Here is a 27,308-nt window from a genome sequence, read left to right as displayed (position 1 = left end):
TTTTGTTAAGGGGAGCAGAACCTCAGCTATGTATTTTTATTGATTTGGGGAGGGCAGCTGCTCCTCCCTGCCACGCCCATGAACTGATTATTGAGAATTCAAAGCACACTGTACTGGTCATCTGATGTCATTGTAGCTCCAGATGATTAATATGTGGTCCACATGGAGCAGGGTACCTAAGAATCCCACCTGTACTTTAACTGTCACTTTAACCCTTCGCTTTACAAATACCAACTCTGTATCAATTTTGTTTCCTTCCCCCTCAAATTACAGGTGGTGGGATAGCCATGAAGGAGAGAGCACAAAATACACAGAGTTGCTAATGAAAATAACACCTCCCCCACCAGCATTTCACAGCTGCCAATCTGGGTTCACCAGTCTTGGAGCAATGTTGGCATTTCACTTCCACCATAAAGCAAAATGGCAATGATTTGTTGCCCACATCTGAAAGTACCTTAATTCTTCAAGGACCTGATTTTAGCACCAAGGGAAACTGGGTGGCTGCTTTTGTAGCCGATTAACAACTAATAAGATCATAGAATCATAGAGTTGGAATAGACCACAAGGGCCATCGAGTCCAACCCCCTGCCAAGCAGGAAACTTGGTTGTCAAGTTGTTAAATACCAGAACTAAGCCACCATTCCCCAAAATGTGTCCTGTAAATATGCACTAAACAGCAAGCCCACAACTTGTGCACATTGAACTTTGTTCACTTGACAAAAATCCAGGGAGACACTGGCAATTCTGCCCGCCAATGAACCCCATGTACCAATGAACCCCATGTATCAATGAATCAGGGGACACTTTTCAACTTCCATGGATTTTGTCAGGGGACTGATTTGTAAATCCGGGAACTATCCCTGGGAAACAGGGACATCTGGTAACCTTACTTTAGGCACAATCCCTGCAATGTAACCCCCATGTAAGTTGTGAGCTTACTCTACTGGATTAATAAGCCTCCGGCATAAACATAGCTTCTAGCACTAGTCCATGAAAACTGTGAAAAGTTCCATCTCTGAAGAATACCACAATAACAGAAAAATAAGTATTTCTAGTATCAGTGGATTATAAAGAATCCAAAATAATTTCCTTCATAAGGCTGAAAAACCTGCCAGGGTATGCATGTGTGTTAACTGTAACAATAAAGCAATTAGCTTTTTCAATCTACTGTACTTGCAAACAGAATTAAGATAATATATTCAAGGATCTGAAATGCAAAGACATAATTTTCAACGATTAGCAAATAAAGAAAACAGCAAAGAAAGGGGGGCAACTATGTTGAAGTACAAACTTTTTAAAAAAAACCTGCTGTACTATTCCCAATAAATCTTTCTCAGAGGTAAAAAGTATTTATTTTAATGTAGCAGTCCATGTACAACACGCTTCAGATTTCTGGATTTATAGTATTAGCTTTACAAAATTCTTGATATTCTGAGTACACAGAAAATCAACCTAAAATATTCACAAAAGCAGGGGGAAAAACAACCTGTAATTTTTTTATTATTTTCTGGGGGAAGTAAATGAAATATCCCCCAAAGAACTAATTAAGAGTTCAAAAGAAACGCTTTATTGCAACATCAAAAAATTTATTCACCACAGTTGCTTGTTCCAGTAAGCAGACTTTAAATGAGAGGTTGGCTTCGCTTATTATAGTCGGCATTTTGCCCTAATTTAACACAAGAACACTTTTATTAAAATCTCTTGCTAGAAAAAAGATGAAACACTTGCTGTGGACAATACTTTTAATCCATAAATTGTTGTGTGGTTTCTCAGACTTGTTAAGAATGTAACAGCATATAACACTAATGTATTGAACAGTGTCATCATGGGCATACAGGGATCACGGTGTAGTGGACTGCATCCCTTTACATCAAATGGAAATATTGTCCATGTTACAAAACCATAGTCAAATCTAACACTTGCAACATACTTCTCTGGTAATATGGTTGTCCAGCCCAAGCACCTAAACATTACTAAATACAAGTTTGTGTCTTAGGAATAATGAGAAGCTTTAAAAGAATAGGTTTTGTAGAAAGTGCTAGGGAGTAAATCCTTAGTAGGGACATTCAGAAAATCTGTTGCTCAAAGAGTATCTTTTCAAACCCTGCTGGAGGAGTGTGATAAAATTCACTGAATTGACAATCCAAAATGGCACTGTCATCCACTGTAAGAAGGAAGAAGAAAATAGTGAAAAACTTGCATATATACATACTTCACATTCAACCAGCCTTGGCAGACACTTAACCTTTGTTTTCTTGATTAAACTATTACTTATGTTGACAAAATGCAGAACAATACTCCTGGAAATTATGATGGAGTCTAACAAAACCTTGCAACTCAAACAACAAAAATTAAAAGCTCACAAATCTTTGTGGCACATCAACAGCTGACCTGATCTCATCCAACTTGCAAAAGCCTCTCTACCTGTACACCGGAAAGCAATTCTTACACATTACAAGTGAGCAGGCGAGTAGCACTTAATAACAAATTACCTTTGCATAATAAGAAAATTCACCCAGCACTACCCATTTGAGCACAAAGAACTACTTTTTGTTGTTGTTACAGCAGGGGAAAAAGATGATGTGGCCTAAATCCCAAAGGAACCACCACCTTTGGTCCTTATGATTATGCAGAGCAATGATAGGAAGCTTCCAAGGTTAGAAAAGAATAGCAGCTATGGCCATCGGTCCAAGTTCTTGATCAACAAGTCTCAAGTGGATGTTCTGAAAAGCTGTTGCCCAACTCTCCACCAGACCACCCTAGAGACTACAAGGAACCTTACACTGGGAGTAGGAATGTTCTATTAAAATATAAGCCCATTCTCAGAATATTGGTCTATGTGGAAAATAGGAAACTGTGTAGTAGGGAGGTCAAAGTGTTAATACGTCCTGAGAACCCAAACTTACCATATACCACAGGGAAGACAGTTCCTCTAATTCCTGAGGCTGGACAGTGCATATTTTTCCCATTCAAATAAACATTTAGTTCTACATGGTCATATGTAATTCCCTGAAACACAAATGTGACATTTAGACTCCACTTTTATTTATTTTACTTCTGAATGTTGTGGACATTTCAACATTAACTTCACAGCTATAAGAGCTACAAACTTACTTTAAAAATATGAACATTTTCAGGGAGCTACTTACATCCAATACCCCACTACGTCAAGTACAGCCCTGTTTGTTTGTTTTGTATACCACTCTTCATTTGAATATCACAGGGTGGTTCACAACATAAAAATACAAATGACACAAAATACATAAAAACCCACGCACTCCACCACATTGTAAAGGCCATAGATTTATTATTATGAATTAAATTTGATTGAATGTGTGCTCTTCCTTTGGCCTGAATTATGGCAACAACAGGTTCCTTTTAAGGACCTTGGGGTTCTGTATTAAAGTCCAACTTTACATAAAGACCAGCTTAACTGGACTCTGTTGTTGCAAATATAGCAGAGATTATCACACATATATAGCAGAGATTATCACATCTGCTTTGAAGTTAGCTTTGGCTTGGAGGAAACACCATCAATTCTGGTCAGATTCATATAAGCAATACTGAAAGAAACTCACCACAATATCACCCTCTTGTGGAAGGTTGTTTGCTGGCAACCTGTTCTTCTCATCATTATTGTAGTACAGAGCTCCGTCATTTCTCAGTACTAGACTATTCACATCACACCCAAGAGGAATTTGATTCAAATTGACTTTCTGAGTCGCAACACCAATACCCCAGATTCCTGAATACATGGCGAGGGGGGAAATGGAATGGCACAGCCATGGGAGAAGTGAGAAGAGAGAGAGAGAATGTACTTTAGTGTAGTACAGTGGCAATGGGCAAAGCTGGGGGAACTTGCAAGACGTTCCCCCAGCCTTGCCCAAATAGCTTATTTCCACACACAACTGACTGTGCTATGTCATGACAGTAGGTGAAATAATGAGCATATATTGATCAGGAAGTCAAACCAAACCTTTATCTTCCCACCCCTGCTCAACTGCAACAGAACCCTTTTAAAAGCCCTTTCCATTTTTTTTAATGAACCCTCATCTTGAACTGGTCCCAACTACACTGAATTATGGGCAATGAGGTGCTGCAACCTGGCTCCATAAGGAAGCTGAAGGAACCCTTGGTTGCCAGCAAAGCATTTTGCAGATCAACATGGCTAACAAGGGCTCCAACTGGTTCTACTCTGACTGGCAATGGCTCTCCAAAGTCTCAGGCAATCTGACCCTTTAAGTGGAGGTGCTAGGACTGAACCAGTGGAAGCCTCTCTAGGATACCTTGCACCCTTAGCAAGGAGCTGACTTCGTGACACCTCCCTGGAAAAAAATAACTTTATTGCAATAGCTACATTAGAAAATATCTTGTGAACTGCTATCCTGGTGTGAATAATTTAATGAAAACGGTAAAAGTCCTCAACTGGTCTAGGAAACTGCCCACTAACGGTGTCTTATCTGGATTGAGCTTCAGTTTGTTGGCTTTCCTTCATATAAATCTATGATTCTCAGATTTGAGCAGTAAGGGGCCACAAGATGGAAGGCGAGAGGAGGATGAAGTCCCAGGGTGTGAGCAGGAGCCTGCTCATGCAACAGTGGATTTTACTCAGCGATTTGAATCCAATCTGAGCAAAACATGATGAATTTTTGCGAGCGTTAACTTTTTGACTGACCTGTAGACTGGATTTTAAACTCAAAATAGCTCTTGTTCTGATGCAAAGGAGCATTGGCTAGGCAGCCTCCTGTACCACATACTCGTCGTCCATTTTTGACAATGACAACATCTGTTCCTGCAGAATTAAAAGCATCAAACTGAAACATTCTGAACTTCCATTTAAGACATGCAGCACAATTTCTGAACAAGTATGTTTGGAAATAAGTCCAACTGATTTCAGAGAAACTTGCTCCCATTTAAGCAAGAACTTATTAAAATTCTTACTATCAGCAGCATGCTTGACAATAGCTGGAAGGCAGAAAGATTTACAGAAAGATAATTTGCTATATGAGTGATACCAGCAAGCTTGGATAATTGCATTGATGGGAAAACTAACCCAAAAGACAGAAACAATTTTAAAAAGACAAAACAAGTTTCAAGAGACATGTCCCCTCTTTATTGTTATTCTGTTTTTGTCACAATTTTTTTAAGTATGGTTAGGATTGCAGCTATGCAGCTCAGTCCTATGCCTACCTAGTCGGAACTAAGTCATACTATGTTCATTGTGTCTTTCTACCTTAGAAATATGTTTAAGAATGTAGCCTTAAACTGTGGGGAAATCCTTATTTGGTGTGGGTGGGGGGAGCGCAGGCTGCCACTTGGATAGAGGTTATTGTGAGGCTGCTGCTGACAAAAATTATTAGAAAATCCAAGAAGCTTCAAATCCACATTAAATTCCACCATGGACAAGCCCTGGGAAGCCAAGGGAGTTACAGTTTCTGCCCAGTCTTTATACTGTGTGATAGTGTGTTAAGGATTAGAGGTGCCCTTGAATTACTTTAATTTTAAACTGTAACATTCTAAGGAGTTTCATTAGTCTATGAATTAAATCCATGCACTCTCCCAAAACAAGACAAGGTTGATGCTTATTCTAAATTCATTCCAGTTAAGTATTCAAAATCCAAAGAGACTGGAACGCCTCTTGATAGAGAAAAAACAGTTCCCAGTATAACTCCAGTTTTGTCCTTAGATTTTCCTCACTCTGTTCAGCAACAATTCACATTGTTTTATAACAGAAGGGGGCAAAAATTAGTTGTCCTATTATAATCTGCATTTACGTCCTAATCCAAGATCATGGAAACCTGATATGCCGGACAGACACTCCTGGATATGAAGAAGGCCTGTGGTTACTCACATGACATTTACACAATTATTTTTTATAGCTCTAGTTACAGGTAGGTAGCCCTGCTGGTCTGCTGTAGTTGAAACAAAATAATTTCCCCCCCTTCCAGTAGCACCTTAGAGACCAACTAAGTTTGTTATTGGTATGTGCACACGAAAGCTCATACCAATAACAAACTTAGTTGGTCTCTAAGATACTGCTGGAAGGAATTTTTTTATATTTTTTATAGCATTTAACATATATACACTCCAGCAGTGAATGAATCCTGATTGCTCCTACCACATATAAAAAGTAGAAAAAGCATATATTTGCAATCATGTTTTAATGTTCATGCTGTGAAAGAGGTGTTTTGAGTTGTCACACAAGGGAGCACACACAGACATCACTTCAGAGTATGAAATTCAATAAGTGTGAAGCAGTCCCCAGGTTGTGAAATATGTTTCCCTAGAAAAAAACATGGATGGGGAAGTAATGGAAAGCAGGAGTTCCTACTTTATCTTTCAAATCAAGAGTGAAAGTATCAAAAACTTACCTGCCAGGGCAGTGAAAGAAGTTATGTGCCCGTTTGTTTTCGTTTTGATTATCACTACAGTTCAGTTGACATCTTTTGTTCCTTATGCAACCTTCCTAGTTTCTCTTTCAGAAGGATCTAGAAAGTGTGTCTTGGATCTGTGTAGTTCTGGTACATTTTTGCTTTGCCTACCCCACAGTTGAGAAAATAGATGCTCAAATGACTACCCCTTTTGTTTTATCCCCATTATCTCAAACCTGCCACAGTCAGAGATAGGGAATTTCTGGCCCTCCAGATCAGATCTCCCATCAGCCCCAGACAGCATGGTCAGTGGTCAGGGATTATGAGATTCTCAAACTTGTAGTATTAATCTCAGGGTTGTGGGTTCAAGCCTCGAGTTGGTCAAAAGATTTCTGCATTGCCGGGGGTTAAGCTAGAGATGACCCCGTGGTTTCTTCCAGTTCTATGACCACCTGGGTAATCACAGATTCCCTACTGCTACCTTAGATCAAAGAACAAAGTAAAGATGTGGATGAAAATAGAAATGAGATGATGCTTAGTGCTCCAGACCAGAAAAATGCAGTAGATTCAGTTTATTTGAAGTTCAGCAAAGAATTTGATTCAGTATACACTTCTGGGTTTGCCGCGGCCGTAACCCAAAGATTCCGTACTCTTGAGGTTACGCAACACGAGGTACCACTGTACACAGCCTGGTATGCAAGAGGAGTCAAGGCTGAATCAACTATTGGCATCCACTTAATTTTCTTGCTAATCAAACCTATTTTTTAATAGGATTCTGACCAGATGTTACGAGTGCGAGTGGAAGCTTTTGAACTGCCCTGAGATCTACAGATGAAGGGCAGTGTAGAAGTTAAAGAAATAAAAAATAAAATAAATAAGATAACAAGGTAGCCACTGCTCTTCTGCTAAGCTTTGGAAGAAGGTGGAAAATAAAAGGAAGAATTTATTTCCCAACTGAAACGGCAGGGTGGGTAACAATTTATGGGAGGAAATTATCCTTGTCTCTCCCAGACCAGCACCTTTTGCAGTTGAGCAGCAGCATTTCCCCAGCTGGGCCGCGTGTCCTCCCCTCTGGGGTGGTGGTGGGTGTTCAAAGGGTTACTCACTCTAGTCTAGCATTACATAGTATTGCTAAAATCTACCGGCCTTTCTCAGCTATGTTGTTACTCTACAGCTCCCACCATCCCTTGGCTGTGCTGAGAGCCGATAAATATGAAGTGTGGGAGGCAGTGAGGCCCAGTGGGGAGCGTCGGGCTTCGGCTGACGGGGGGCAGAGAAATCTGGCCTCAGCCCCAAGGCTCGCTGCAGTCGCTCTTGTTAATCACGCTCTCTGTGTTTGTAGCCCGCCTTCCCCCGGACTGGGCCTCGCCCGCCGCCTCCGCTTACCCATCCTGTGCGTGTCCAGCTGCACCAGCGGCATCTCCTTGAGGGCGATGTGTCCGCCGCCGGCGTCTCCGCAGCAGGCCCAGCGCAGGCAGCACCACACGGGGCCGGGCGCCGAAGAGCCCGCCATGGCCGCTTCTCCCGCCCTCGCCTTCTCCGCTCAGAGCGCAGCCGGAGCCCCTCGTCGCCGCCGCCCCGGCCTAGGCGCCCGCCCGGTGCTGCTGGCCCCGCCGAGAGAGGCTCCGCATCGCCGCCGCCGCCGCCCGCCCCGTGTCTGCGCGAGCTCGAGTCCCACACCGCCGCTCGGCCTCCGACGTCGCCGGGACTGCAACTCCCATCATCCCCAGCGACAAGGGCCAGCCGCCGGGGATGATGGGAGCTGTAGTCCCGGCGACATCGGGGACCCCTTCCCCTCCACAAGGCTGGGCTGCGTCTCTCGACTGGCCCCACGAAGCGACTCGCCCTTCATCTCCCGAGGCTCTAGCCCCGCGTCTGCCCCCAACAGCCCCGTATTGCGCCAAATCCCCACAGAAGCCCCGCGTCCCTCAGGCGCCCCCCCCCCCCCGGGGCCGAGCGTCGCCTGTCGCGTCGCTAAGCGGCAGTTTCCTTCCAGGCCGCTTTCCCGGTCTGCCCCGAAGGGGCTTCCTTGCAGAAAGGGCGGCATGTGAACTTAATACTGATCATGGAATAAATAATCCTAAGGGGTCGCCGCGGGTTTTTTGTGCCACAAGCCCCGGGGGCGGGGCGGGGACTCGGCTGCGGCTCCAGCGTCTCTGAGGCGGGCAGAGGGACGGAGCACTTGTGCGCAGGCGCAGCAGCGCAGGCCCGGGCGGGCGGGCGGGCGGGCGAGGAGGCTAGAGACGGGCCTGCTCGCCTCCGGGGCGGCCGAGGCGGCTCTGCGGCTTCCCGAGCGGCGGGCTGGTGAGCGGGACTCGAGCGGGGCGGAGAAGCGGCGGGGCTGCGCGAGGGGGGCGGCGGAGGGAGACGGGGCGTGAGGCGGCGGCGCGGCCTTCGGCTCCCTCGCCCTTTGCGCCAGGGCCCGCCTGGTCATTCGGGGGGGGGGGGCGGCGAGGTTACTTTTATTCCTTGAATGTGCGGGTCTCTTTATGTGGCCCAGAGGAGGAAGAGAAGAAATCCCCCAGAGAAATGCGTTAAAAACACCCCCACCCGCTTCGGAAAGGCTACAGGTTATATGGGAAGGTTTTCGCCTAGCGCCGAAAGTGAATCGCCGAAGTGTAAAGCTGGAAGGGAGGACCCCCGGGGTCATCTAGTCCAACCCACTGCAGTGCGGGAATCTTTTGCCCAATGGGGGGCTCGAATCAACAGCATATAATGGGGGGGGGGACGGACTGCCGTGGGGCCCGTTGCCCGGGGCGCACAGTCTGGGGGCATGAAGCAGGCGCCTCCCCATCCCTGTTGTGCCCTGCCTAGCTCTGAGGTGAAAAGCAAATTAAGAATGTAGAATTTTGCATAGTTGGGTACTTTTAGCAGGTGTAGAATTTGTTATCCACATCTCTTGTGAAATAAAGTATTTAAACGGCTTAATACACCCATAGGATGGCAGACAAGATGCCTGAGTTTCTTAGATTGTGATCATTATACAGGTTAATTCTCTGAATTCTCTCCTTTTATTACAGACCACAATGGAGCTCCTTGAAGAAGATCTTACATGCCCCATTTGTTGTAGTTTGTTTGATGATCCCCGAGCCCTGCCCTGCTCACATAACTTCTGTAAGAAATGTTTGGAAGGGATTTTGGAGGGAAATGCTCGGAATGTAATTTGGAGACAGTCTCTCTTCAAATGCCCAACATGTCGAAAGGAAACCACTGTGACAGGGGTTAACAACCTGCAAGTCAACTATTCCCTCAAAGGTATTGTAGAGAAATATAACAAGATTAAGGTAACCTCAAAGATGCCTGTGTGTAAAGTACACAGCGGTCAGCCTCTCAACATTTTCTGCCAAACAGACACACAGTTGATATGTGGTATCTGTGCAACTCGAGGCGATCATATAAAGCATGTGTTTTGTTCTATTGAAGATGCTTATTTTCAGGAAAAACTTGCTTTTGAGACATTGTTCCAGGGTTTTGAAACATGGCGTTGTGGGGATGCACTTTCTCGGCTAGACACCCTGGAAGCCAGCAAGCGCAAAGCCCTCCAGATGCTGACAAAGGACTATGACAGAGTAAAAGATTTTTTTGAGAAATTGCAGTATACACTGGAACAAAAGAAGAATGAGATACTTTCAGATTTTGAGACAATGAAGCTTGCAGTCATGCAGGCATACGATCCAGAAATTAATAAACTGAACACTATTATACGAGAACAACGAACCGCTTTTAATATTGCCGAAGCCTTTAAAGAGGTGTCTGAACCCATTGTGTTTTTGCAACAGATGCAGGAATTCCGAGAGAAAATCAAAGTGATCAAGGAAACCAAATTGCCTTGTCTTACTGTCAACATCAATTCCACAATGAAAGGATTTGATACAAGCCAGTGGGAACAATTTAAGCTTGCAGATGTGGACAAACTTTCTTTACCTCAGGAAAAAAGTACTTTTAACTGGGCATTTTCTTCATTGTCCTTACATAAGTTTATTGTGATTGTTTTGCTTTCCTTCCTTATACTTGCTGCCACACAGATGTTTTTTATGGACTTTCTATCTAACACTCTACAGCACTGGAAAATACTTATATCTGCATTTGGCACAGGTTATCTGGCAGACACAGCAGAGATGGCAGATCATGCTATCATCTACTGGGAGAAGATGACTGGTGGTGCTGCCATTCTGAGTGAAAAATGTGTAAATTACACCCTTGTGATGTTGGATAATATTGCCCAATTTATGTGTAAATACAAAATTTTGTAACTTCTACCGTTGTATAATAAGAAAAGTATGTTCAAACTGATTACTTTGGAAGCTTCTTAAAAAGTGATTAAGCAATCATTGATGTCATTTTTCTATGGTCCAACTACTGATACTTGGAAATACGGTACTTTGCACATTGAATTTGAAAGGAGATACCTACTTAGGTAAAAAGTGCCAATTTATCTTGTTTTCCCCAAGGTGAAAGGCATCAGTTGTGTGTACAGTATGAATCAATAGGCATTGCAGATTATGTAAAAAAATTCATGAAATACGGTGTGTGCATTGCTGTTGACTTTCAACGTTAAGAAGGACACATGGGGAGAAAATGTGTAATAGGTTGTGAGGTCAAGTATATAAGTAATAACCACTGATGTACCAAACTTCAGAAGTATGGCACATTGCAAAACAATTCCTGATGTGGATGTACATGTGAAAGAACAAATACATACTATTAACTTCTAAAAAAACTGTTTCTGGTTAGACGCTGATCCTAAATATACCCTGTCTTGAAAGTAAGTCTCACTGGCTTTAAAGGTAGCTGTGTTGATCCAAAAGGGTGGAATTCAACTTCACACTTTTCCAGTTCATTCCGTGCAAATACTCCAGCTTGCCAGGCAGAGCAGTAACCCCTTCCCCTGCATGTGCTGTTCTGGGGGTTATCTCATGCTGCCAAGCCAATTTCAGGGAGTACCAGGGGCAGAAGAGGGGGTAAGCCCTGTTGTGGAAGTCCTTATCCAGGGATTCTGCTGACAGGTCTGTTTAGGTGAATCCCACCCAAAATATATAATCTAAATTCATATTAGGGAAATAAATTAGGCCAACCAAATTGTTATAAAGTGGTGTGCAATCTTTTGAATTCCTGAGAAAACTTCAGGATGGATGTTAAAAGGAGGAAGAAAAAAGGCTGCTGGTGCTGATCAGGCCATCTTAGCCTGCTGTCCAAACACTGTTCCAGAGGTTTCGATGGAGGGAAAGTCTTCCTCTGCCCTGTTCAAAACAGTTCTGTCATATAAAGTACTATATAAATTTCAAAACAGCTCTGTCCTATAAGGTACATAAATCCTTAGTTGGAAAGTACAGTAAAAATACCACTGATGGGAAGCTCCAAAATGGGGCATTCTGGGAGACACTGAGCCAGCTTGGGATCCATTTGTTTCTGAGTCAGACTCATTACTGTCACTTGGGTGTTGGGCCGATTGCCAGCATAGCAGGGGTCTGGAGGTCCTGGGCTGTCAAGACCCACCCACCCTCTGCCTCACTGATGGGGTCCAAAGGAAAGCAGAGCACTGTTTGGCATCAGCCTGGCTGCAGGAGTTGTGGAAGGAGGCATACAAGAAGCCATCGTGGGAGTCCTCTCCACATTTCGTAGGGTTTACTGCTTAGCTTATTCTCCCAAAGATATCCTACAAGGCAGCAGATGGTTAGGATCAGAGTGTTGTCCTGCTAGATGAGTACATGGGCTCCCTTCCCAGACTGATGAGCCTCATCTGCCCCTCACTTGCCTCTACAACACGTGCAGAAACCACCTTGACTGTTGGACCCACTATTATTCCTGTCTGCTTAACCCACTGGAGCCCATCTTCACATGCAAGGGAAGTCCCTAATCCACAAAGGATTTTGAGACCAATTGGCTACCCCCACCTGGATTAGCTGGCAAGTTGAAGGAATTTCCTGAGTTGTGGCCACTGTCCCATGCTGACAGCTAGGAGCTGCGAGTAAGCTGAGTGCAGGGTGGGGCCCAGAGGTGGACAAACTGCCCTCAAATGAACATGATATGTCCCCCACCAGAGGTACTACCCTAACCACACACATACTCAGGGTTTGGCATATTGGTATCCTTTAGGGTGACCCGAGAGTTCTTTGAGAACTCCAATACCAAATTGCTGCTTATCTAACAAAAATGTTGAACTTGATCCTAAGATCAGCCTCTGTCCCCAAAGTGAAATATCCACCATGTCTACTTAGAAGTAAGTCTTTACTCCCAGGTAAAGGGTTAGGATTGTAGCCCAATATAGGAATTTACAAATCTGTTTGCTTTCAGGACAGGCCTATGTACGGTAGCTCCTTGTTCACAAAACTGAGCTATAGTAGCATTTGTGAATATATGCCTCACAGATAGGCAGCTCATTTGGGTAGATTGTTGTTGTGGGTGAAGGAAGTAGGTCATGATCTGTCCTAAACTGGATGCTATTCTGGCCAGTCAGGATCTCACTGGTTGACTTTCAACATGGTTTTTTAAAATGATGCTTTATTTCAGTTGCAGTATTTTGGTTCCCAAGCAACCAACCCAGCCTTGTAAACAAAACTATACACTTCAGCGTTGTAGCTGGGGAATCCTGTCTGCTCAGCCTTTTTCTCCCATAACACAGGACAGGATTTGCTCTTTGCCTCTACGTATGTAGTTTGGAGACACTGCTAGAAGACACTTTTCCTGTGGAGAAGAGAAAAATGAACAATCAAGATGTGAGCATTTTGAATGTGGGAGGAGTGAAATTCACAACATGGCGTTCTACGCTACAGCAATTCCCTGAATCTAGATTGGCAAGGATGTTGGGTGGCAATGACTTAGAATGTAGGTTGGTGAATGGCCAGTTCTTTATAGACCGTGATGGAGTTCTGTTCAGCTATATCCTGGACTTCCTAAGAACACGACAGCTTTCTCTGCCGAGTGACTTCTCAGACTACCAGAGGCTGCAGAGAGAGGCTGATTTCTATGAAATTTACTCTCTGGCTGACCTTCTGAGTCCAGAAAGTTTGTTGAAACCAAAACTAGAGATCTTGGAAATACGATTCTTGCTCCAAGAAATGCAAGCTTTTTTCCGGGTATTTGGCTCTTGTAGCATCACTATTGGTGAACTGGCTGGAAGAATCACTGTATTTTCAGAAAAGCTTGTTGGAACAACTTGGAAAAGCCATAATGACCCTTCACAGAAGTCGTTGATTCCCCTTTCTTTGGAGAGGCCTTCCCATCATGATGTCATTTTCCAGTGTGGCACTGACTACAGTGATCAGTTTATAGCAAGGTATTTTTCTTAATTTCAAAGCTAACACAATACAAATAGCATATGTACTCTCATGCAACTCTGACAAGTTTTCGTACCTTTTTCAGACAATCTCTTTTAAACGCTGCTTCATACAAATAGGTTCTTCCTGCTCCAACTCTAATTCTACTACATTCATCATATACCTTATACCTCAGCTGTCTGCTTTAATCAATTTCTAGTTTATATTCAGGCATGTGCAATAACTAAGGCAAGACTGCTACTGATCATTTTTATTGCACTGGTAGCAGGCAAAATACCAAGTGTAGATGTATACTATCTGGTACATGCTGGCACTAACATTTTTTCATGGTTTTTTCCAGATATGTTTCTATAAAACCTGATCAGAGGAAATTGATTAATGGAACTAATGTGCTGGGCCTGCTGGTTGACTTATTACTCAAAGAAGGATTTCGTTTAATAAGCACTAGGACCGTCTCGGCTGAAGAAAAAATTGAATGTTATAGTTTTGAAAGAAAAAGGCAGCCAGACACCTTTTCCATTAGTATGTGCCAAACACAACAAGGCACCACTATATCACAGCCAATCCAAGGGCACAAACGGAAATGAATAATGAAGATCTTTTAAGCTGAGTGTGAAATTAACAAGGCTAAGAATTATTACAATAGCAGCACACATATTTTTGCTCTCAATATACCCTATTTGTTGGATTTCTAATACTGGATATTTGAATGGTAAATATGGAACTTTGTCTAAATTACGTACTTCATTAACTTACAATAACCAGATACCCAATTTTATCACATCCAATGAAAAAACTTTTCTATCTACTATATTTATTTGCTTTTACCACATGCTACTGGACCTATTGCAAGGTAAATCCAGAGAAGTATACTTATCCTCACAGAGAACAAGGGCATCATGGTCTGAATGGTTGATCCGAAATAAGTGCACCCAGACATTTCATTTGCAATTTCCATATTTAGCAATCATCTTGTATCACAGCATTGCAGTAATCAGGATTATACTTCACGTAGATTTTCTGGTTAGGAAAGAAACTGAAATCTGTAATCTTTGATCTCTGGATGGAGATGCCCACACTCCCTAAGCCCACATGTTGTCTTAAAGTGCAGTGAAGGATTTTATCCTGTGATGCGTGCTTTTTAAATTTGTTTTTTGTGAAAGATTGTCATTGATAACAAACGTACATATAACGTCTCTGTTTTCAGTTCATAGAGTCCTATCCACAGGTCAATTACATTTGGTGTGAGATGTTGCTATCATAGACACTGTCAGATTGGGGGGAGAAAGATGTGGGGTTGCCAGTGGCAAAATGTGACTGGAACAATGGGAGTATCAAACACTGTTGGGGAGGCCAGGGCATGGTTGTTCGCAGTGAGTTTTGTTCATGGCTTGGGTGGTGTTATGGAAGGGGGGGGGCATGTCTTCTTCACCTTCTTCTTCGCTACAATATATCCATTTATTCCCAATTGTCAATGTCAAAAGGGACTAAAATCTATAAAATCCATAGAAAATCAACGTGGCAATTTGCTCAATTTCTCTAGGACTCCATGACACCTCCCCTGTCCTCCATAATCCCTCAAGCAAGGTGTAAAGACCCTAATCCTGTCAAATCACTCTGCCAAGCCTTTCCTCCGGGCAATGCCAGGTGTCAGACCATACATACATGGACCATTGTCTTCTCATCACCAGTAATCAGGATGTGCTTATCTGCGCATATCTCCAGCTCTGCATATTCCCCCCTCCCTCCTCCATATGTTAATCCTGTGTAACCTAACCTCTTCTTAATGTTACAGATAGGTAGCCGTGTTGGTCTGCCATAGTCAAAACAAAAAAAAATCCTTCCAGTAGCACCTTAAAGACCAACTAAGTTAGTTCTTGGTATGAGCTTTCGTTTTTGGTATCTGAAGAAGTGTGCATGCACACGAAAGCTCATACCAAGAACTAACTTAGTTGGTCTTTAAGGTGCTACTGGAAGGAATTTTTCTCTTCTTAATATATTCATGATGTAATCTGTGTAACCCAACCTCTTCTTAATGTATTCATGATGTAACTGGGATGTATTTTGCACTGTATTCTGGGACTTGGAGGGAGTTTCAAAAGTTCATGTCACCCCTTTCTCGCTGTTCAATCTCGTCTTGAACCTGTTGCGCAATAAACTTGGATCTTCTGCAGTTTGCTCCTGTGCCCGGCTGAGCTCATTTTCTTCCGCAGGGACCCGCGGACTTAGTCCGACGAGCTGGGTGGCAGAGTAGCCCCGCACCCAGATTTTAGCTGTAACAGGTGGCTAGGGGTTGTTGGGTCAAGTTAGCCATGTTGATTTGTATGCTGATGGGGCAGGAGGGGAGAGGCGATGTTGTTGTCTCCTTGGGCTGTATATGTAATAAAAGGGAGCCACTCCAGGGTGGAAGGCATCCTCTCTTGTTTGTCCTCGTGCTAATTTCAATTTGTTGGTTAGCTTTTCTAGTAAGGCTGTTTCCCATACGGTTTGGTACCCAGAGGGTCCCTCCAGTGTCAATTTGCTGTTCTGTCAGCTTCTGCATGTGGAATGCAGAGGTGCCATCTTCTTTGCCTCAGGCAGAAACATGTCTTGGGCCAGCCATGCACGGAACATAATGAATGGGAGGAGAAAGCCTTGACTTGAGAATGGAGGAGAGAAGAGAACACACCCAGCTTTCCATGAGGGCAATAAACATTCCAGTGTAACTGCTGGTTTTTTCCTGAGTAACTCTATCTGACAGCCAATTAAAGGGTGTTTGCTGCTAAAGCACAGACTATAAAATGCCCTTTGCCCCCAAAGCAGGATGTTGTGAAATGTAACTTCTCTGACAAAGCATCAATAACAGGCAAAGCTTCAGCTGCTGAAAATTTTCTTCCCATTACTGCTTAAAGGAAAAGGAACTCTTTGCTGATCTGTACCAGGTAACAAGAGATTTGATATATGACATAAAGCAAATACTTTAAAATGTATTAGGCCATTTGTCTTTATATTGTGACACAATGCTCACTTACTGTAAATGCAGGATTTCTCCAGCATTTTTCTGGCTATAAGCTAGCTACACTGATAGAGGAGTCGGAGTCCGTTAGAAGCATTGACCTATTAACTATGGATGATCACTGCAAGCGAACCACTCTGTGAGTGTCACATGAATGCACAAACTATTCCTTAACACCTCTTGTTAGTTACCAGGCACAAGTTTAAGGCCATACTCTCTCTGAAGTACTTAGCTTACACAAGGATATAGACTGGGGCCCTACAGCAGTGCTTTTTCTCTAGAAAAAATAGGTGCCCGTACTCACCATGAAGTCATTACAGCAAGTGCCACACTTTTTAACAACAAACAATGTGCCAGTACTGGGTACCCTTGAGTGCCCCCTGAAAAAAAAGCACTGCCCTACAAGGGTGACGATCGTGAAACTGCCTGTAGCACAAAACTGCTGAGCTCTGGAATTGGAGTTGTTTTCTAATCTGCCCTTGAAGCTGAGATTTGGTGCAAGGTGAATGGAAGCTGCTTGCCCTGAACCTAATCAGTTTAGCAATACGGTATATTGTAAGTTCCAATAGCATTATCTGCTGAGGGTTGGGGCTAGGTGAAATAACATTTTCCCATCTAGCCCCAAGTAGTCGTACCTTGGTACTTGAACATAATCCATTCCAGAAGTCCATTCGACTTCTGAAAACGTTCGAAAACCAAGGCAGAGTTTTCAATTGGCTGCAGGAGCTTCTTGCACTCAAGCGGAAGCAGTGTCAGACGTTTGGCTTCCAAAGAACATTTGAAAACCGGAACACTTCCGGGTTTTTGGCGTTCAGGAGCCAAAACGTACGAGTACCAAGGCGTTCAAGAACCAAAGTACCAATTGTAAGAGTATGGGGTCCAGAGCACATTTTCCTCTCCCTCCCTGCTGTGGATGGTGTTTTAAAGACTCTTAGCTTTGGAAGTCAATACTTCAACACTGCATACCTCCTGGAGTTTAGTGAGCGTGTTCAATCCTCATGAGGTTTGGTTTGATTAATAAACAAGTATATTTCTGCATATTTGGGGAGTCCCCCAAGAATGCAGAAATCCCTACTTTGGCTGATTCCACAGAATTTCTTAGTGTTGCGAAGGCATCATTCTTTCATTTTAAGCTATCAGGAGAATTTAAATGATATGTGTTTAACAATGTACTTGTACACCAAACTTTCTCTCCATTTATGTTCAGTGAATGTATGTGCTGGTGAAGGGTAAAGCTGGGGTTGTGTGTGTGTGATTTGAGGGTATATCTGAAGAAAAGGGGGTACAGGAAGAGTTAGCCCACTCACATCACCATTGCTTGCCATTATAAGCATGGTTTGGAAGAGAATAGTAAACCAGCTGAAGTGTCTACTTACCCATGAGGAAGAGGAAATCTGCAAGCTCAAGGCTGCTCTGCTCATAATGGTAAATGTTTGCTGTTAGGTCTAAATGCCACCTATAGTGTTTGCACTTACTTTGTACTTTAGCATCAGCAACTAAATACCAAATGTAACCCCAAAGTGTTACCCCGTCCTTTTCCTGCAGTACGGAAGTAATACTGACCTATGCCAAGTTGGTGGAAGAATTACTGAGGTAATGCATGTGAAGTGTTCTGAACTTGCAAAAATGTCCTACAACATGCCAAGTATTACAATTACTTGCATATATAATACATTGAAAAGACAAAACTGTCATTTGCATATGTGGTATAAACTGCTGTTAATTAGTTGGGCCGCAAAGTAAAATTAAAGTAAAGTAAAAACATTCATGTACAAAGATTTACCATTGAAAACGTGTACCCTCCAACATTCCTCAGATAAAAATAGGGACATTTCTCACTCCTCCCAACTGATCCTCCTTTACTCCATTTGTTGCCTTCCCCCCCTCACAGCACGTGCCACCATCCCTACACCAGCAGGACACAGCACATACATCCTCCGCTGTCTGAGAAAACCCCTTAATCCCGATTTTAATTTATTATTTGGTAGATTTACAAAAGAAAAACATACACTGATAAATTATAGAAAGGGGCAAGATTAGACACATTTCTGTATGAAAAAGCAAGACTCCTTGTGCTCTGTTCCCCCATTCTTCCCACTCTGGGCGGCCCTGCCCTCTGCCTGCACCAGTGCCGGGCCAGTGCCTCCTGAAAGGCTGGGCATGCGAAGCAGCCGCCTCTCGTCTTCCTCACCCGCTCTCCAGCAGCTGCCCAAGGGAGGAGGCTGGCAGCGATGGCCATGGAGAAGCAATGGGATGCTCCCTCGCAGCCGCCAGTCGCAGTCACCACTCAGAACAAGCACCGGCTCATTTTCCTCCCTGAAATCCGCAGCAGCAGCAGCAGCAGCAGCACGGAGGGGGGTGCGGGTGGGGGATAGGGACATTCCGAGATCAGATCAGAAGCTGGCGTCGCTTTCGTAATTCTGGGACTGTCCCTGGAAAATCGGACCACTTGCAGAGTATGGAAAATGCAACCTTGCTTCAGCAGCACATGTAATAGCTCCAACAGACAGGAGAGGCATGTTAAGCTGGATAAAGTGCCACACATCAGCAAATGCCCCCCCTAGGTCACTTTATCTGCGCTCTCGCTGTCTCAGGTGAATTGGTTATAGCATGGATTGTGTGCAGCTAGACCGCACATGTCCTCTGGGCGTCTCCACTGTTATGGAAATTCTGGGTTCCCCAGATAATTTATAACTAGTTATCAAGTGGCTCGTCCCCACATCCTTGCTGCCAGGGAGGCGCTTGGGGAGGGGCTGGCTCTCTGCACATGCTCAGGCGCACCATCCCCGGCTGAGACCAGCCCGCCCCGTCGTCTCCCCGAAGCCAATCGTTGCAACCACGAGCCTCTTCAGCGGATGAATGGCGGAGGCCAGCGATTGGCTCCTCGGGCAGCGCGCTCCCTTTTGATTGGAGCTCCTTTCTCGCCCCGAATCGCCATGGCTACGAGCGGGGCTTCGGGCACCTTTGCCGCCTTCCGCGGATGAATACAGCAAGGCGACGTGCCGTTTTCTTCTTGGGGCTGGTGGGACTCGCGTGTGTTTCCAGCCGAAGCCCCGTTCCCAGCCCGGTAAGAGGCAACCACTCCTCGGGAGCAGCGGAACTCCGTAGGGAGCTCCGGGAAGGAGAAGCCGAGGGACTCTTTTCCCCCGGCGGAGGGACGCCCCCAGGCCGGCGCGCTGCGTCCCTCCTCGCCCCTCCGCCGGCCAGCGGCGAGGACGCTTCCGACCCCGGCGGGCTGCGCTGGGCGAGGCCGCGCCCGACCCCGGCGGGCATGGAGGCCCCGGAGGGCAGCGAGGCCGCCGGAGGGCAGCGGGGGCCAATGACATCCACGCCCAAAGAGCACCATCCTCCTCCGGGCCTCCCCGACCGAGTGAGTGGCGGCAGCCAGAGGGACCCCCCCCCCCCCCTGCGGACCAGCCCTTCTCCGCCTCGGGAAGCGGTTCCCCAGAGGGCGCAGGGCCTTAGAACGGTGGAGTTGGAAAGGGACCCTGGGAGGCATCTGGGCCGATCCCCTGCAAGGCAGCAAGAGGCGGCTGTCCCGCACGGGGATCCAACCGGCAGCCTTGGCCTTAGCAGCACCGGCGCTCTAAGCAGCTGAGCGTGATGGGCGCTGGAGTCCAAGCGCGCCTGGGCTTCTGCCGCCTGGTAACGGGTCCAATTCTTTGAAGGCTCTTCTGGGCGGCAGCAGATAAAGATGTCAAACGGAGCAAAAAAGCTGCCGGCTGACTTTCTGGCTTACATGTAGCAGATCTCACCGTTAACTCCCAATTAATATCTGAAGAAGTGTGCATGCACACGAAAGCTTATTCCAAGAACAAACTTAGTCTCTCAAGTGCTACTGGACATTTTTTTTTTTTATATTTCCCAATTAATATGTAGATTTACTCCTTTTACTGCCCCCAATTAAATATAGTGGATGCACCTCACAGTATGCCAATTAAATGAAAGTCTACAATTTACCACAAGTCTTGTGTGATTTAGAGTCTTAGGTAGGAGTTGATCAAGCAATAAAAGTTTTAGTTACAAAAAGAAGTAGTTTGTGAAACAAAGTTGGGTCGTGAGATGTGTTCTTTCAGGTAGAAGTCAACATCACTTAAACTAAATATAAGGATATTGCAGGCTTCAACACACAGTTTTTCTTAAACTTCGGATGCTAAAAATCAGTTGTTACACTTCAGGTAGATGTTCAAGGTTCTTGAATAGGTGGTAAAATGCTTAACTCAGTTTCTGCTACTTCCCTCTCGTTTCTTTACTTAGCTGTTATAGGTATTACAGTTAAATACTTTTGACACAGCTGCCGCTGCCGCTGCTTCTTTGGCAATCTTCTTTAGCCGAGTAAGATTGTCTTCCATGAACACAGTTTTAACAGTGAGTCCGTAAGTGACTGTGGAGGCCAATTCTGGATCCACATGTCCTTCCACAGTGGGGACATTGGTTTCCGGACGGGAGTTGGTCACGGTGAGGATTTGCCAAGCGTGCCTTCCTCTTAGCACGTTTCTCCCTTGCGTCCTGAGTTCGAGTGTCTTCAAAGTCTATGACACCTTTGGTCAAGGCTGTTCTCCAACTGGAGTGCTCACTGGCCAGTGTTTCCCAATTGAATACCCTGGTTCATAAGTGAGGGGCGCTTTCCCTCAGTTCCCCTCTCTTAGCAATCCCACGACTGAGGTATTTTCAAGTAGTACAACAGACCCAGGGGGTCCCCTCCCCCTTGTTCCTGGCTTAGGGGTCTTCTTTGCCAAGAAGAGAGCAATGCTCCCTGCGCTCCTTCCGGGGCTAGAAAGGGCTTTGCTTAGCTTCCCGTTTGCTAGTAAATCGGAAGTAGTGTGTCCCAAAACGAGCCCTCTCTGACAAGTGGGTCATCAAGATGAAAAGTCTGGAAAGCTCTGGCCTAGTAGATCTCTCCCCTCCCGCCTGGAAGGAGACTCCGCTTTCCTCTGTCTTCCCCCATCTTCTTCTCCCTCTCCTGGCTCAGACTCAGCCCTAACCCAGTTAGTTCCTGTCAGAAGACTTTCCCCAGACCCTCCACCCGCTCTTCCTAGCCAAGCTGCGAGGCTCCTTCCTCTGGCTAGAGAGAGTCTCCTCCCAGCGAGCGGATGTGCCACTTGGATCAGAGCCAGTTCTCCCTCAGTAAATCCTCTCCTCATCCCAACCAAGCCCTATTTCTCAGCCTGAACCTTGCCTGACCCCTCAAAGCCAACCCTAACGCTCCCCCAGAAGCAGCCCTGTTTATTTTCCCTCCAAAAGGGCTGGCTCCACCCCTTCTGGCTGGCTGGCTGGGTAGCCAATCAGAGAGAGGCTTCAGCCCTCTCTTGGACTTTCTGAGCCTGGCTCTGCTGTCTGTCACACACAGCAGCTGCAGCCACAGCCAGAACCATCCCTTCAGTTTTCAAAATGCAAACTAGATTTGCCGTAGGTCATTTGAGCACTAGGATTCTTTAGCACTGCTGAGGCATTGCTCATCCATAACCAGCTGGAAGCAGAATTACAGTTATGCTTCCACACAAAATCTATAATAAAATCCATGTGTAATACTTAAAACACCACTGGCAAGATAACATAAGCCCCATTTAGGTTTAAACCAATCCTGATTTAAAATAAATGGCAATATATAAGGCACTACACATTGCACATTTCATCTGAAGTTGTGTAGTTGGCTTCCTGGGCAACTTGCTGGCTTCCAAAAACGAGTAAACATTGCTACTAAAAGCATGTCTAAGCAAGTATCTGAAGTTCATAAAAGGTACAGCATCACCTGATGTTTCATGGGGGGGGGGGTGTACTCACCTTCTGTCTCTTGCAGATTTTAACCACATGAAGCATCTTTGGGATAAGACCTTCCTTTGTCTCTACAAGGCAAGGCAGGTTGAGGAAACCACTGCCATAAAAGTTTAAACTCGGGGCTAAGAGTCCCAGAACCATAAAACTACATAGCTTGGGCAAAATATTTACATGTGTGCTTAAAACCACAGAGGGCAAACAACGAGCTTCAATCTTAAACCTGGGGGGGGGGGGATCTCATAATTGCACAGATAATCTAAACTGTCTGCATTTACACCCATCCATTCATCGTTTTATTCCTTAGCCGCCTTTCAGTAGTTAAAACCATATGAAAAAACACATAATTACAAGCACAAAAATGTAATGTAATAATAAACAATAAAACATCAGAAGCTGCAAAATCATAATTCTTGTTATAAATACCCTGTTAGTGATAACATGAATATGCAAAGAGTCCCCCCCCCCCCATGAAGTAGACAGCAGATTTTCTCCAAGTGGTGCATGTATCCTGCAGCTTAAGTATGTTAGGTATGTTTGGGCCACCTTAAGCACTGAGGTAGTCGTCTGTTCCCAATCCAACTCCAACCTTCATTTCCCTCTATAAATGATACTGTTCTAAACATGGATGGAGAACCTTTGGCCCTCCAGATCTTCATGGCCTTCAGTTCCCAGCAGGCCTCATCAGCATAGCCAGTGGTGAGACATGTAGTCCCAGCAACTCTTTGGAGGGCCACAGGTTCCCCATCCCTGTTCTAGAATGGGCAGTTCAGGAAGAGGTAGGGATCACACCTGATTATTTAGTTATGAGGATTCCCCCATTACTTTTAGCAGTTGACATCTGAGAAGAACCTGAACTTTATAAAGAACATTCTTTATAGGCTTCTAAACACACTGGCATTTCTACAAATGGCAGTTCTAGTTGGTTGGTTGCGGTAGGGTGGGGAAAGCCATCTATGCAGAAAGTTTTCATTGTTTATGCTTACTTTAATGTGTTTGCTTCTTGTTTTTTCTAGACTGATTCAGCAACATCTTTAGATAGTGACAGCTCAGGAGAAGACTGGCTTATAAAAGTTTGCTGTCCAAAAGCCCGGCATCGATATCGTAGATACGCCCAAGCAAAAAAGGTCGATATTTTAGTAACCTGACTTTAATGTATCTAAGACTTGAGAAGAGGACAGCAATGTGTACGAACCTTTGTGACACAACAGTTCTCAGTGTGCAACCTGGATAATTGGGTATTGGGTTGATTTAGTAAAGAACTACATAATTGCTCGAATTCTGCCTCTATATTTAGATTTTGCTTTTAAAAATTAGCCAAATTCATGTGTCACATATACTCAACATGCAGTGGGGATAAACTCATTCCCCTCTTGCTCTAAACTCCTCCTCGATCCAGTTGACCTGTGCAACTTGGACATAACAAGTAGTAGTGCTTATGCATATGCAGTTCAAAGTATAGCATCTTAAGTACTTTCAAACAACAACACTGAATATTTCAAAATAAATTTAATGTGATACATGAAAATGTAGGAGACACCATGAAATTCCCATGTCATACGAACATAAGATTGCTGGATCTGGCCAGTCAGATGTCTGTGGGAAACCTGCAAGCAGCACATGGGCATGTGAGCACTTCCCTCTCCTGAGAGCTTTTCTAAAGACTTTCTACTTGTAGAATTTAGCTCCTGAGTTAAAAGTTTTTTCTAGATTTGGGTCTTAGCACACAATGCCCTTACTGCGCCCTTACTATTCTGAGCTGTCTCACTGTTTATTTTAATAAACTTATTAACTTAAGGGGCTCTACTTACCCTGTGTCAACTGGGGCTTTCTGTATCTTGTGAGCACAAAGTAGTAAGGGCTGTGCCACGTGAGATGCACACACACAATATCTCCAAGCATATAGTATGATTTTTAAAAAACAGATAGTCTGATTTTTTTTAAGCATCTGATTTAATAATAATAATAATAATTTTTTATTTATACCCTGCCCTCCCCAGCCAAGGCCGGGCTCAGAGTGGCTTACAAGCAATAATAAAAACAAGTTGAATGATTACATTACAACAAAATTAAAATTAAACAAAAACAAAAAACAAAAACAAATTAAAAATTAAAAAACAAAATTAAAATACAACATTAAAATATTGAAACATTAAAATATTAAAATGTAGCCTCATCACAGGAGGAGAAGGAAAGGAAAAAAGAAAGAGAGGGATGGAATCAAATTGGCTCCAAGCCAAAGGCCAGGCGGAACAACTCTGTCTTACAGGCCCTGCGGAAAGAAATCAGATCCTGCAGGGCCCTGGTCTCATGAAGCAGAGCATTCCATCAGGCTGGAGCCAGAGTTGAAAAGGCCCTGGCTCTGGTTGAAGCCAATCTAACTTCCTTAGGGCCCGGGACCACTAGGGTGTTGTTATTTATGGACCTTGAGGCTCTCCGTGGGGCATACCGGGAGAGGCGGTCCTGAGGGTCCTAGGCCGTGAAGGGCTTTAAAGGTCAAAAGCAGCACCTTAAATCTGACCCTGAACTCTACCGGGAGCCAGTGCAGTTTGAAAAGCACTGGGTGAATATGCTCCCATGGCAGAGACCCCATGAGGAGCCTCGCTGCAGCATTCTGCACCCTCTGGAGTTTCTGGGTCAGCTTCAAGGGCAGCCCCGCGTAGAGCGAATTGCAGTAGTCAAGCCTGGAGATGACCGTCGCATGGATCACTGTGGCCAGGTCGGGGCGGGAAAGGTAAGGGACCAACTGCTTGATGCGGCAAAGGTGGAAAAATGTCGCCTTGGCTGTTGCTGTAACTTGCGCCTCCATGGAAAGGGAGGCGTCAAGGATTACACCCAAACTCTTAACGGAAGGCAATGGCACTAATTGGGCCCCCGCAAGAGAAGGGAGTTGGTCCCTCATCCCCATGCCATCCCGACCCAGCCATAGGACCTCTGTCTTTGAAGGATTTAGTTTCAATCGGCTCCCACGAAACCATCCAGCCACAGCTTCCAAGCATCTGGTCAGTGTGTTCGGGGCTGAGTCGGTGTGGCCATCCATCAGCAGATAGAGCTGAGTGTCATCAGCATATTGGTGACAGCCCAGCCCAAAGCTCCAGATAATCTGGGCAAGGGGGCGCATAAAGATGTTAAAAAGCACCAGGGAGAGAATTGCGCCCTGCGGCACTCCACACACCAAGGAATGGCGCGCCGACATTTCCCTCCCTAGTGGAAAGACAATTTTTCTAGTCTGATTTTTTAAAAATTCCTACTCCCAACCCTCACTTTATTTTCCTCAGTGCTTGGTTGTCCTGTGAAGGTGAAAAATATTGGCATTTTTTCCAAGCCAATTAAATCATCTTTTTAATGACTGAAACTCAGTTTATACTCTTGGGGCAACATGCGGTGATATACAGTATGTCCATTTGTTCAATGGAAATCGGCTTGTGCAACTTGATTTTCAGTTTCTCTTCTGCATCTAGCCCCCTTGCATGCTAGAGGAACGTTTGAGGGGGTTGGGAAGGTTCAGGAGGGATGAGAGGAAAGAGAAACCCCCTTGTGTGAGCAGACACTTGCATTCCATTGGCTCTCACCCTTTTTAAAGAAACACACTTGTTTTGAGGAAACTGGGAAATCCCTTGGAACTTAAAGCTCATCAGCCTATCGCTGTGAGACCTTTCCTGCTCACTCTTAAGTCAGAAGGACGTGACAATGAGACATACTCTCAAGTAAGCATTGCCTTAGATGTTTTTTTTACTTCAAATTTATCCAGCAAATATCATTACAGCCTACAAAGACTGGATTCTCGCATTTGGATAAAGAAGAGGATTTTATAGCGCTTACAGAATGGATGCCTATTACACCTTACCAGGTACAGAAGGTCAAATGTTTTCTTGAAGAAATGCAATAAAGCTGATGCATTCTGAATTCCAGACACAACTGATTCTTAATTTTTGATGGATATGATGGAGGTAACCGTGCATCAATTCATAAGAGCCTTCTTCTGTTTGCTTTTCCTTTCTTTCACAGTATTTAAGATTTGTGTTATATATGTCACCACAATCCTTCTAAAATTTTCAAAAATGCTATCCCTTCTTAAAGACAAGCTGTGTCTGACTTGGGAGGGGGATTTCAGAGAGCACTGTTACTTAGTTTCCTACTGATCCCATGAAGCAATCCTCTGTATCTTGTTTTATGTTGTGTACCGCCCTGAGATCTATGGATGATGGGAGGTATACAAATTTAATAAACAACAATAACATTAAAGAGACAGAATGTAGAACAGGATGTGCCACAAAACTTCATCTGCTCAGGAGATAGCATATGGATATGTATTGTCTTTGTGCACCTTTGGGTGGAAAATCAGCCAACACATTTTACAGTGGTACTTCGGGATGCGAATGGGATCCGTTCCGGAGCCCGGTTCGCATCCAGAAGCGAACGCAACCCGCAGGTCGCGATTCGCCGCTTCCGTACATGCGCGTGACATCATTTTGACCGTCTGCGCATGCGCAAGCAGCAGAACCTGGAAGTAACACGCTCCGTTACTTTTGGGTCGCCGCAGCGCGCAACCCGTAAATACTTATTCCAAAGCTACTTCAACCCGAGGTATGACTGTATAAGTACAGTGGTACCTTGGGTTACATACACTTCAGGTTACAGATGCTTGAGGTTACAGACTCCGCTAACCCAGAAATAGTACCTTGGGTTAAGAACTTTGCTTCATGATGAGAACAGAAATTGCACGGCAGTAGTGCAGCAGCAGCGGCAGGTGTCATTAGCTAAAGTGGTAACTCAGGTTAAGAACAGTTTCATGTTAAGAATGGACCTCCTGAACAAATTAAGTACGTAGCCAGAGGTACCACTGTAAACTAAACTGGCAATTGAAGATAGATGACAAGAAGGAGCTGG

At 44.6% G+C, this 27,308-nt stretch overlaps 4 protein-coding genes across 4 annotated transcripts in view; 3 read left to right on the top strand and 1 right to left on the bottom strand.

Moving 5' to 3' along the window:
- Positions 1–1,340: 1,340 nt before the first annotated feature.
- Positions 1,341–8,017, bottom strand: SPRYD7 (SPRY domain containing 7). The gene is made up of 5 exons (XM_028721813.2): positions 7,758–8,017; positions 4,676–4,792; positions 3,579–3,745; positions 2,907–3,009; positions 1,341–2,164 (listed from the first exon to the last, which is right to left on the bottom strand). The coding sequence occupies exons 1-5, from the start codon at positions 7,882–7,884 to the stop codon at positions 2,067–2,069; spliced, it is 612 nt and encodes a 203-aa protein (XP_028577646.2). The 5' UTR covers positions 7,885–8,017; the 3' UTR covers positions 1,341–2,066.
- Positions 8,018–8,200: 183 nt separating this feature from the next.
- On the top strand, positions 8,201–10,700 carry TRIM13 (tripartite motif containing 13). Its single transcript, XM_028721810.2, has 2 exons — positions 8,201–8,675; positions 9,392–10,700. Exon 2 carries the CDS (start codon positions 9,398–9,400, stop codon positions 10,622–10,624), a length of 1,227 nt encoding a protein of 408 aa, XP_028577643.1. The 5' UTR covers positions 8,201–8,675; positions 9,392–9,397; the 3' UTR covers positions 10,625–10,700.
- Positions 10,701–13,047: 2,347 nt separating this feature from the next.
- KCNRG (potassium channel regulator) lies at positions 13,048–15,821 on the top strand. The gene is made up of 2 exons (XM_028721812.2): positions 13,048–13,647; positions 13,989–15,821. The coding sequence occupies exons 1-2, from the start codon at positions 13,073–13,075 to the stop codon at positions 14,233–14,235; spliced, it is 822 nt and encodes a 273-aa protein (XP_028577645.1). The 5' UTR covers positions 13,048–13,072; the 3' UTR covers positions 14,236–15,821.
- Positions 15,822–19,716: 3,895 nt separating this feature from the next.
- The window catches only part of FAM228B (family with sequence similarity 228 member B), a 42,528-nt gene continuing 34,936 nt past the window's right edge, over positions 19,717–27,308 (top strand). Inside the window, 3 exon segments of the mRNA XM_077926631.1 lie at positions 19,717–20,013; positions 23,435–23,545; positions 26,185–26,268. Coding sequence (XP_077782757.1) covers positions 19,915–20,013; positions 23,435–23,545; positions 26,185–26,268 — 294 coding nt within the window. The 5' untranslated portion in view covers positions 19,717–19,914.

This window comes from Podarcis muralis, chromosome 3, assembly GCF_964188315.1.
Source record: "Podarcis muralis chromosome 3, rPodMur119.hap1.1, whole genome shotgun sequence".
Taxonomy (NCBI): Eukaryota; Metazoa; Chordata; class Lepidosauria; order Squamata; family Lacertidae; genus Podarcis; species Podarcis muralis.
Note: the sequence above shows the minus strand (reverse complement) of the source record. Positions and strands in the feature narration are given on the sequence as shown.

Bases quoted from the DNA above. Each gene is read 5' to 3' on its own strand.
- SPRYD7 (XM_028721813.2), bottom strand. From the start codon at position 7,884: ATGGCGGGCTCTTCGGCGCCCGGCCCCGTGTGGTGCTGCCTGCGCTGG. The intron at 4,793-7,757 runs GTAAGCGGAGGC...TTAATTCTGCAG, and splicing joins GCTGGACACGCACAGGATGG to GAACAGATGTTGTCATTGTC. The intron at 3,010-3,578 runs GTGAGTTTCTTT...TTTGTGTTTCAG, and splicing joins CACAAGAGGGTGATATTGTG to GGAATTACATATGACCATGT.
- KCNRG (XM_028721812.2), top strand. From the start codon at position 13,073: ATGAACAATCAAGATGTGAGCATTTTGAATGTGGGAGGAGTGAAATTC. The intron at 13,648-13,988 runs GTATTTTTCTTA...GGTTTTTTCCAG, and splicing joins AGTGATCAGTTTATAGCAAG to ATATGTTTCTATAAAACCTG.
- TRIM13 (XM_028721810.2), top strand. From the start codon at position 9,398: ATGGAGCTCCTTGAAGAAGATCTTACATGCCCCATTTGTTGTAGTTTG.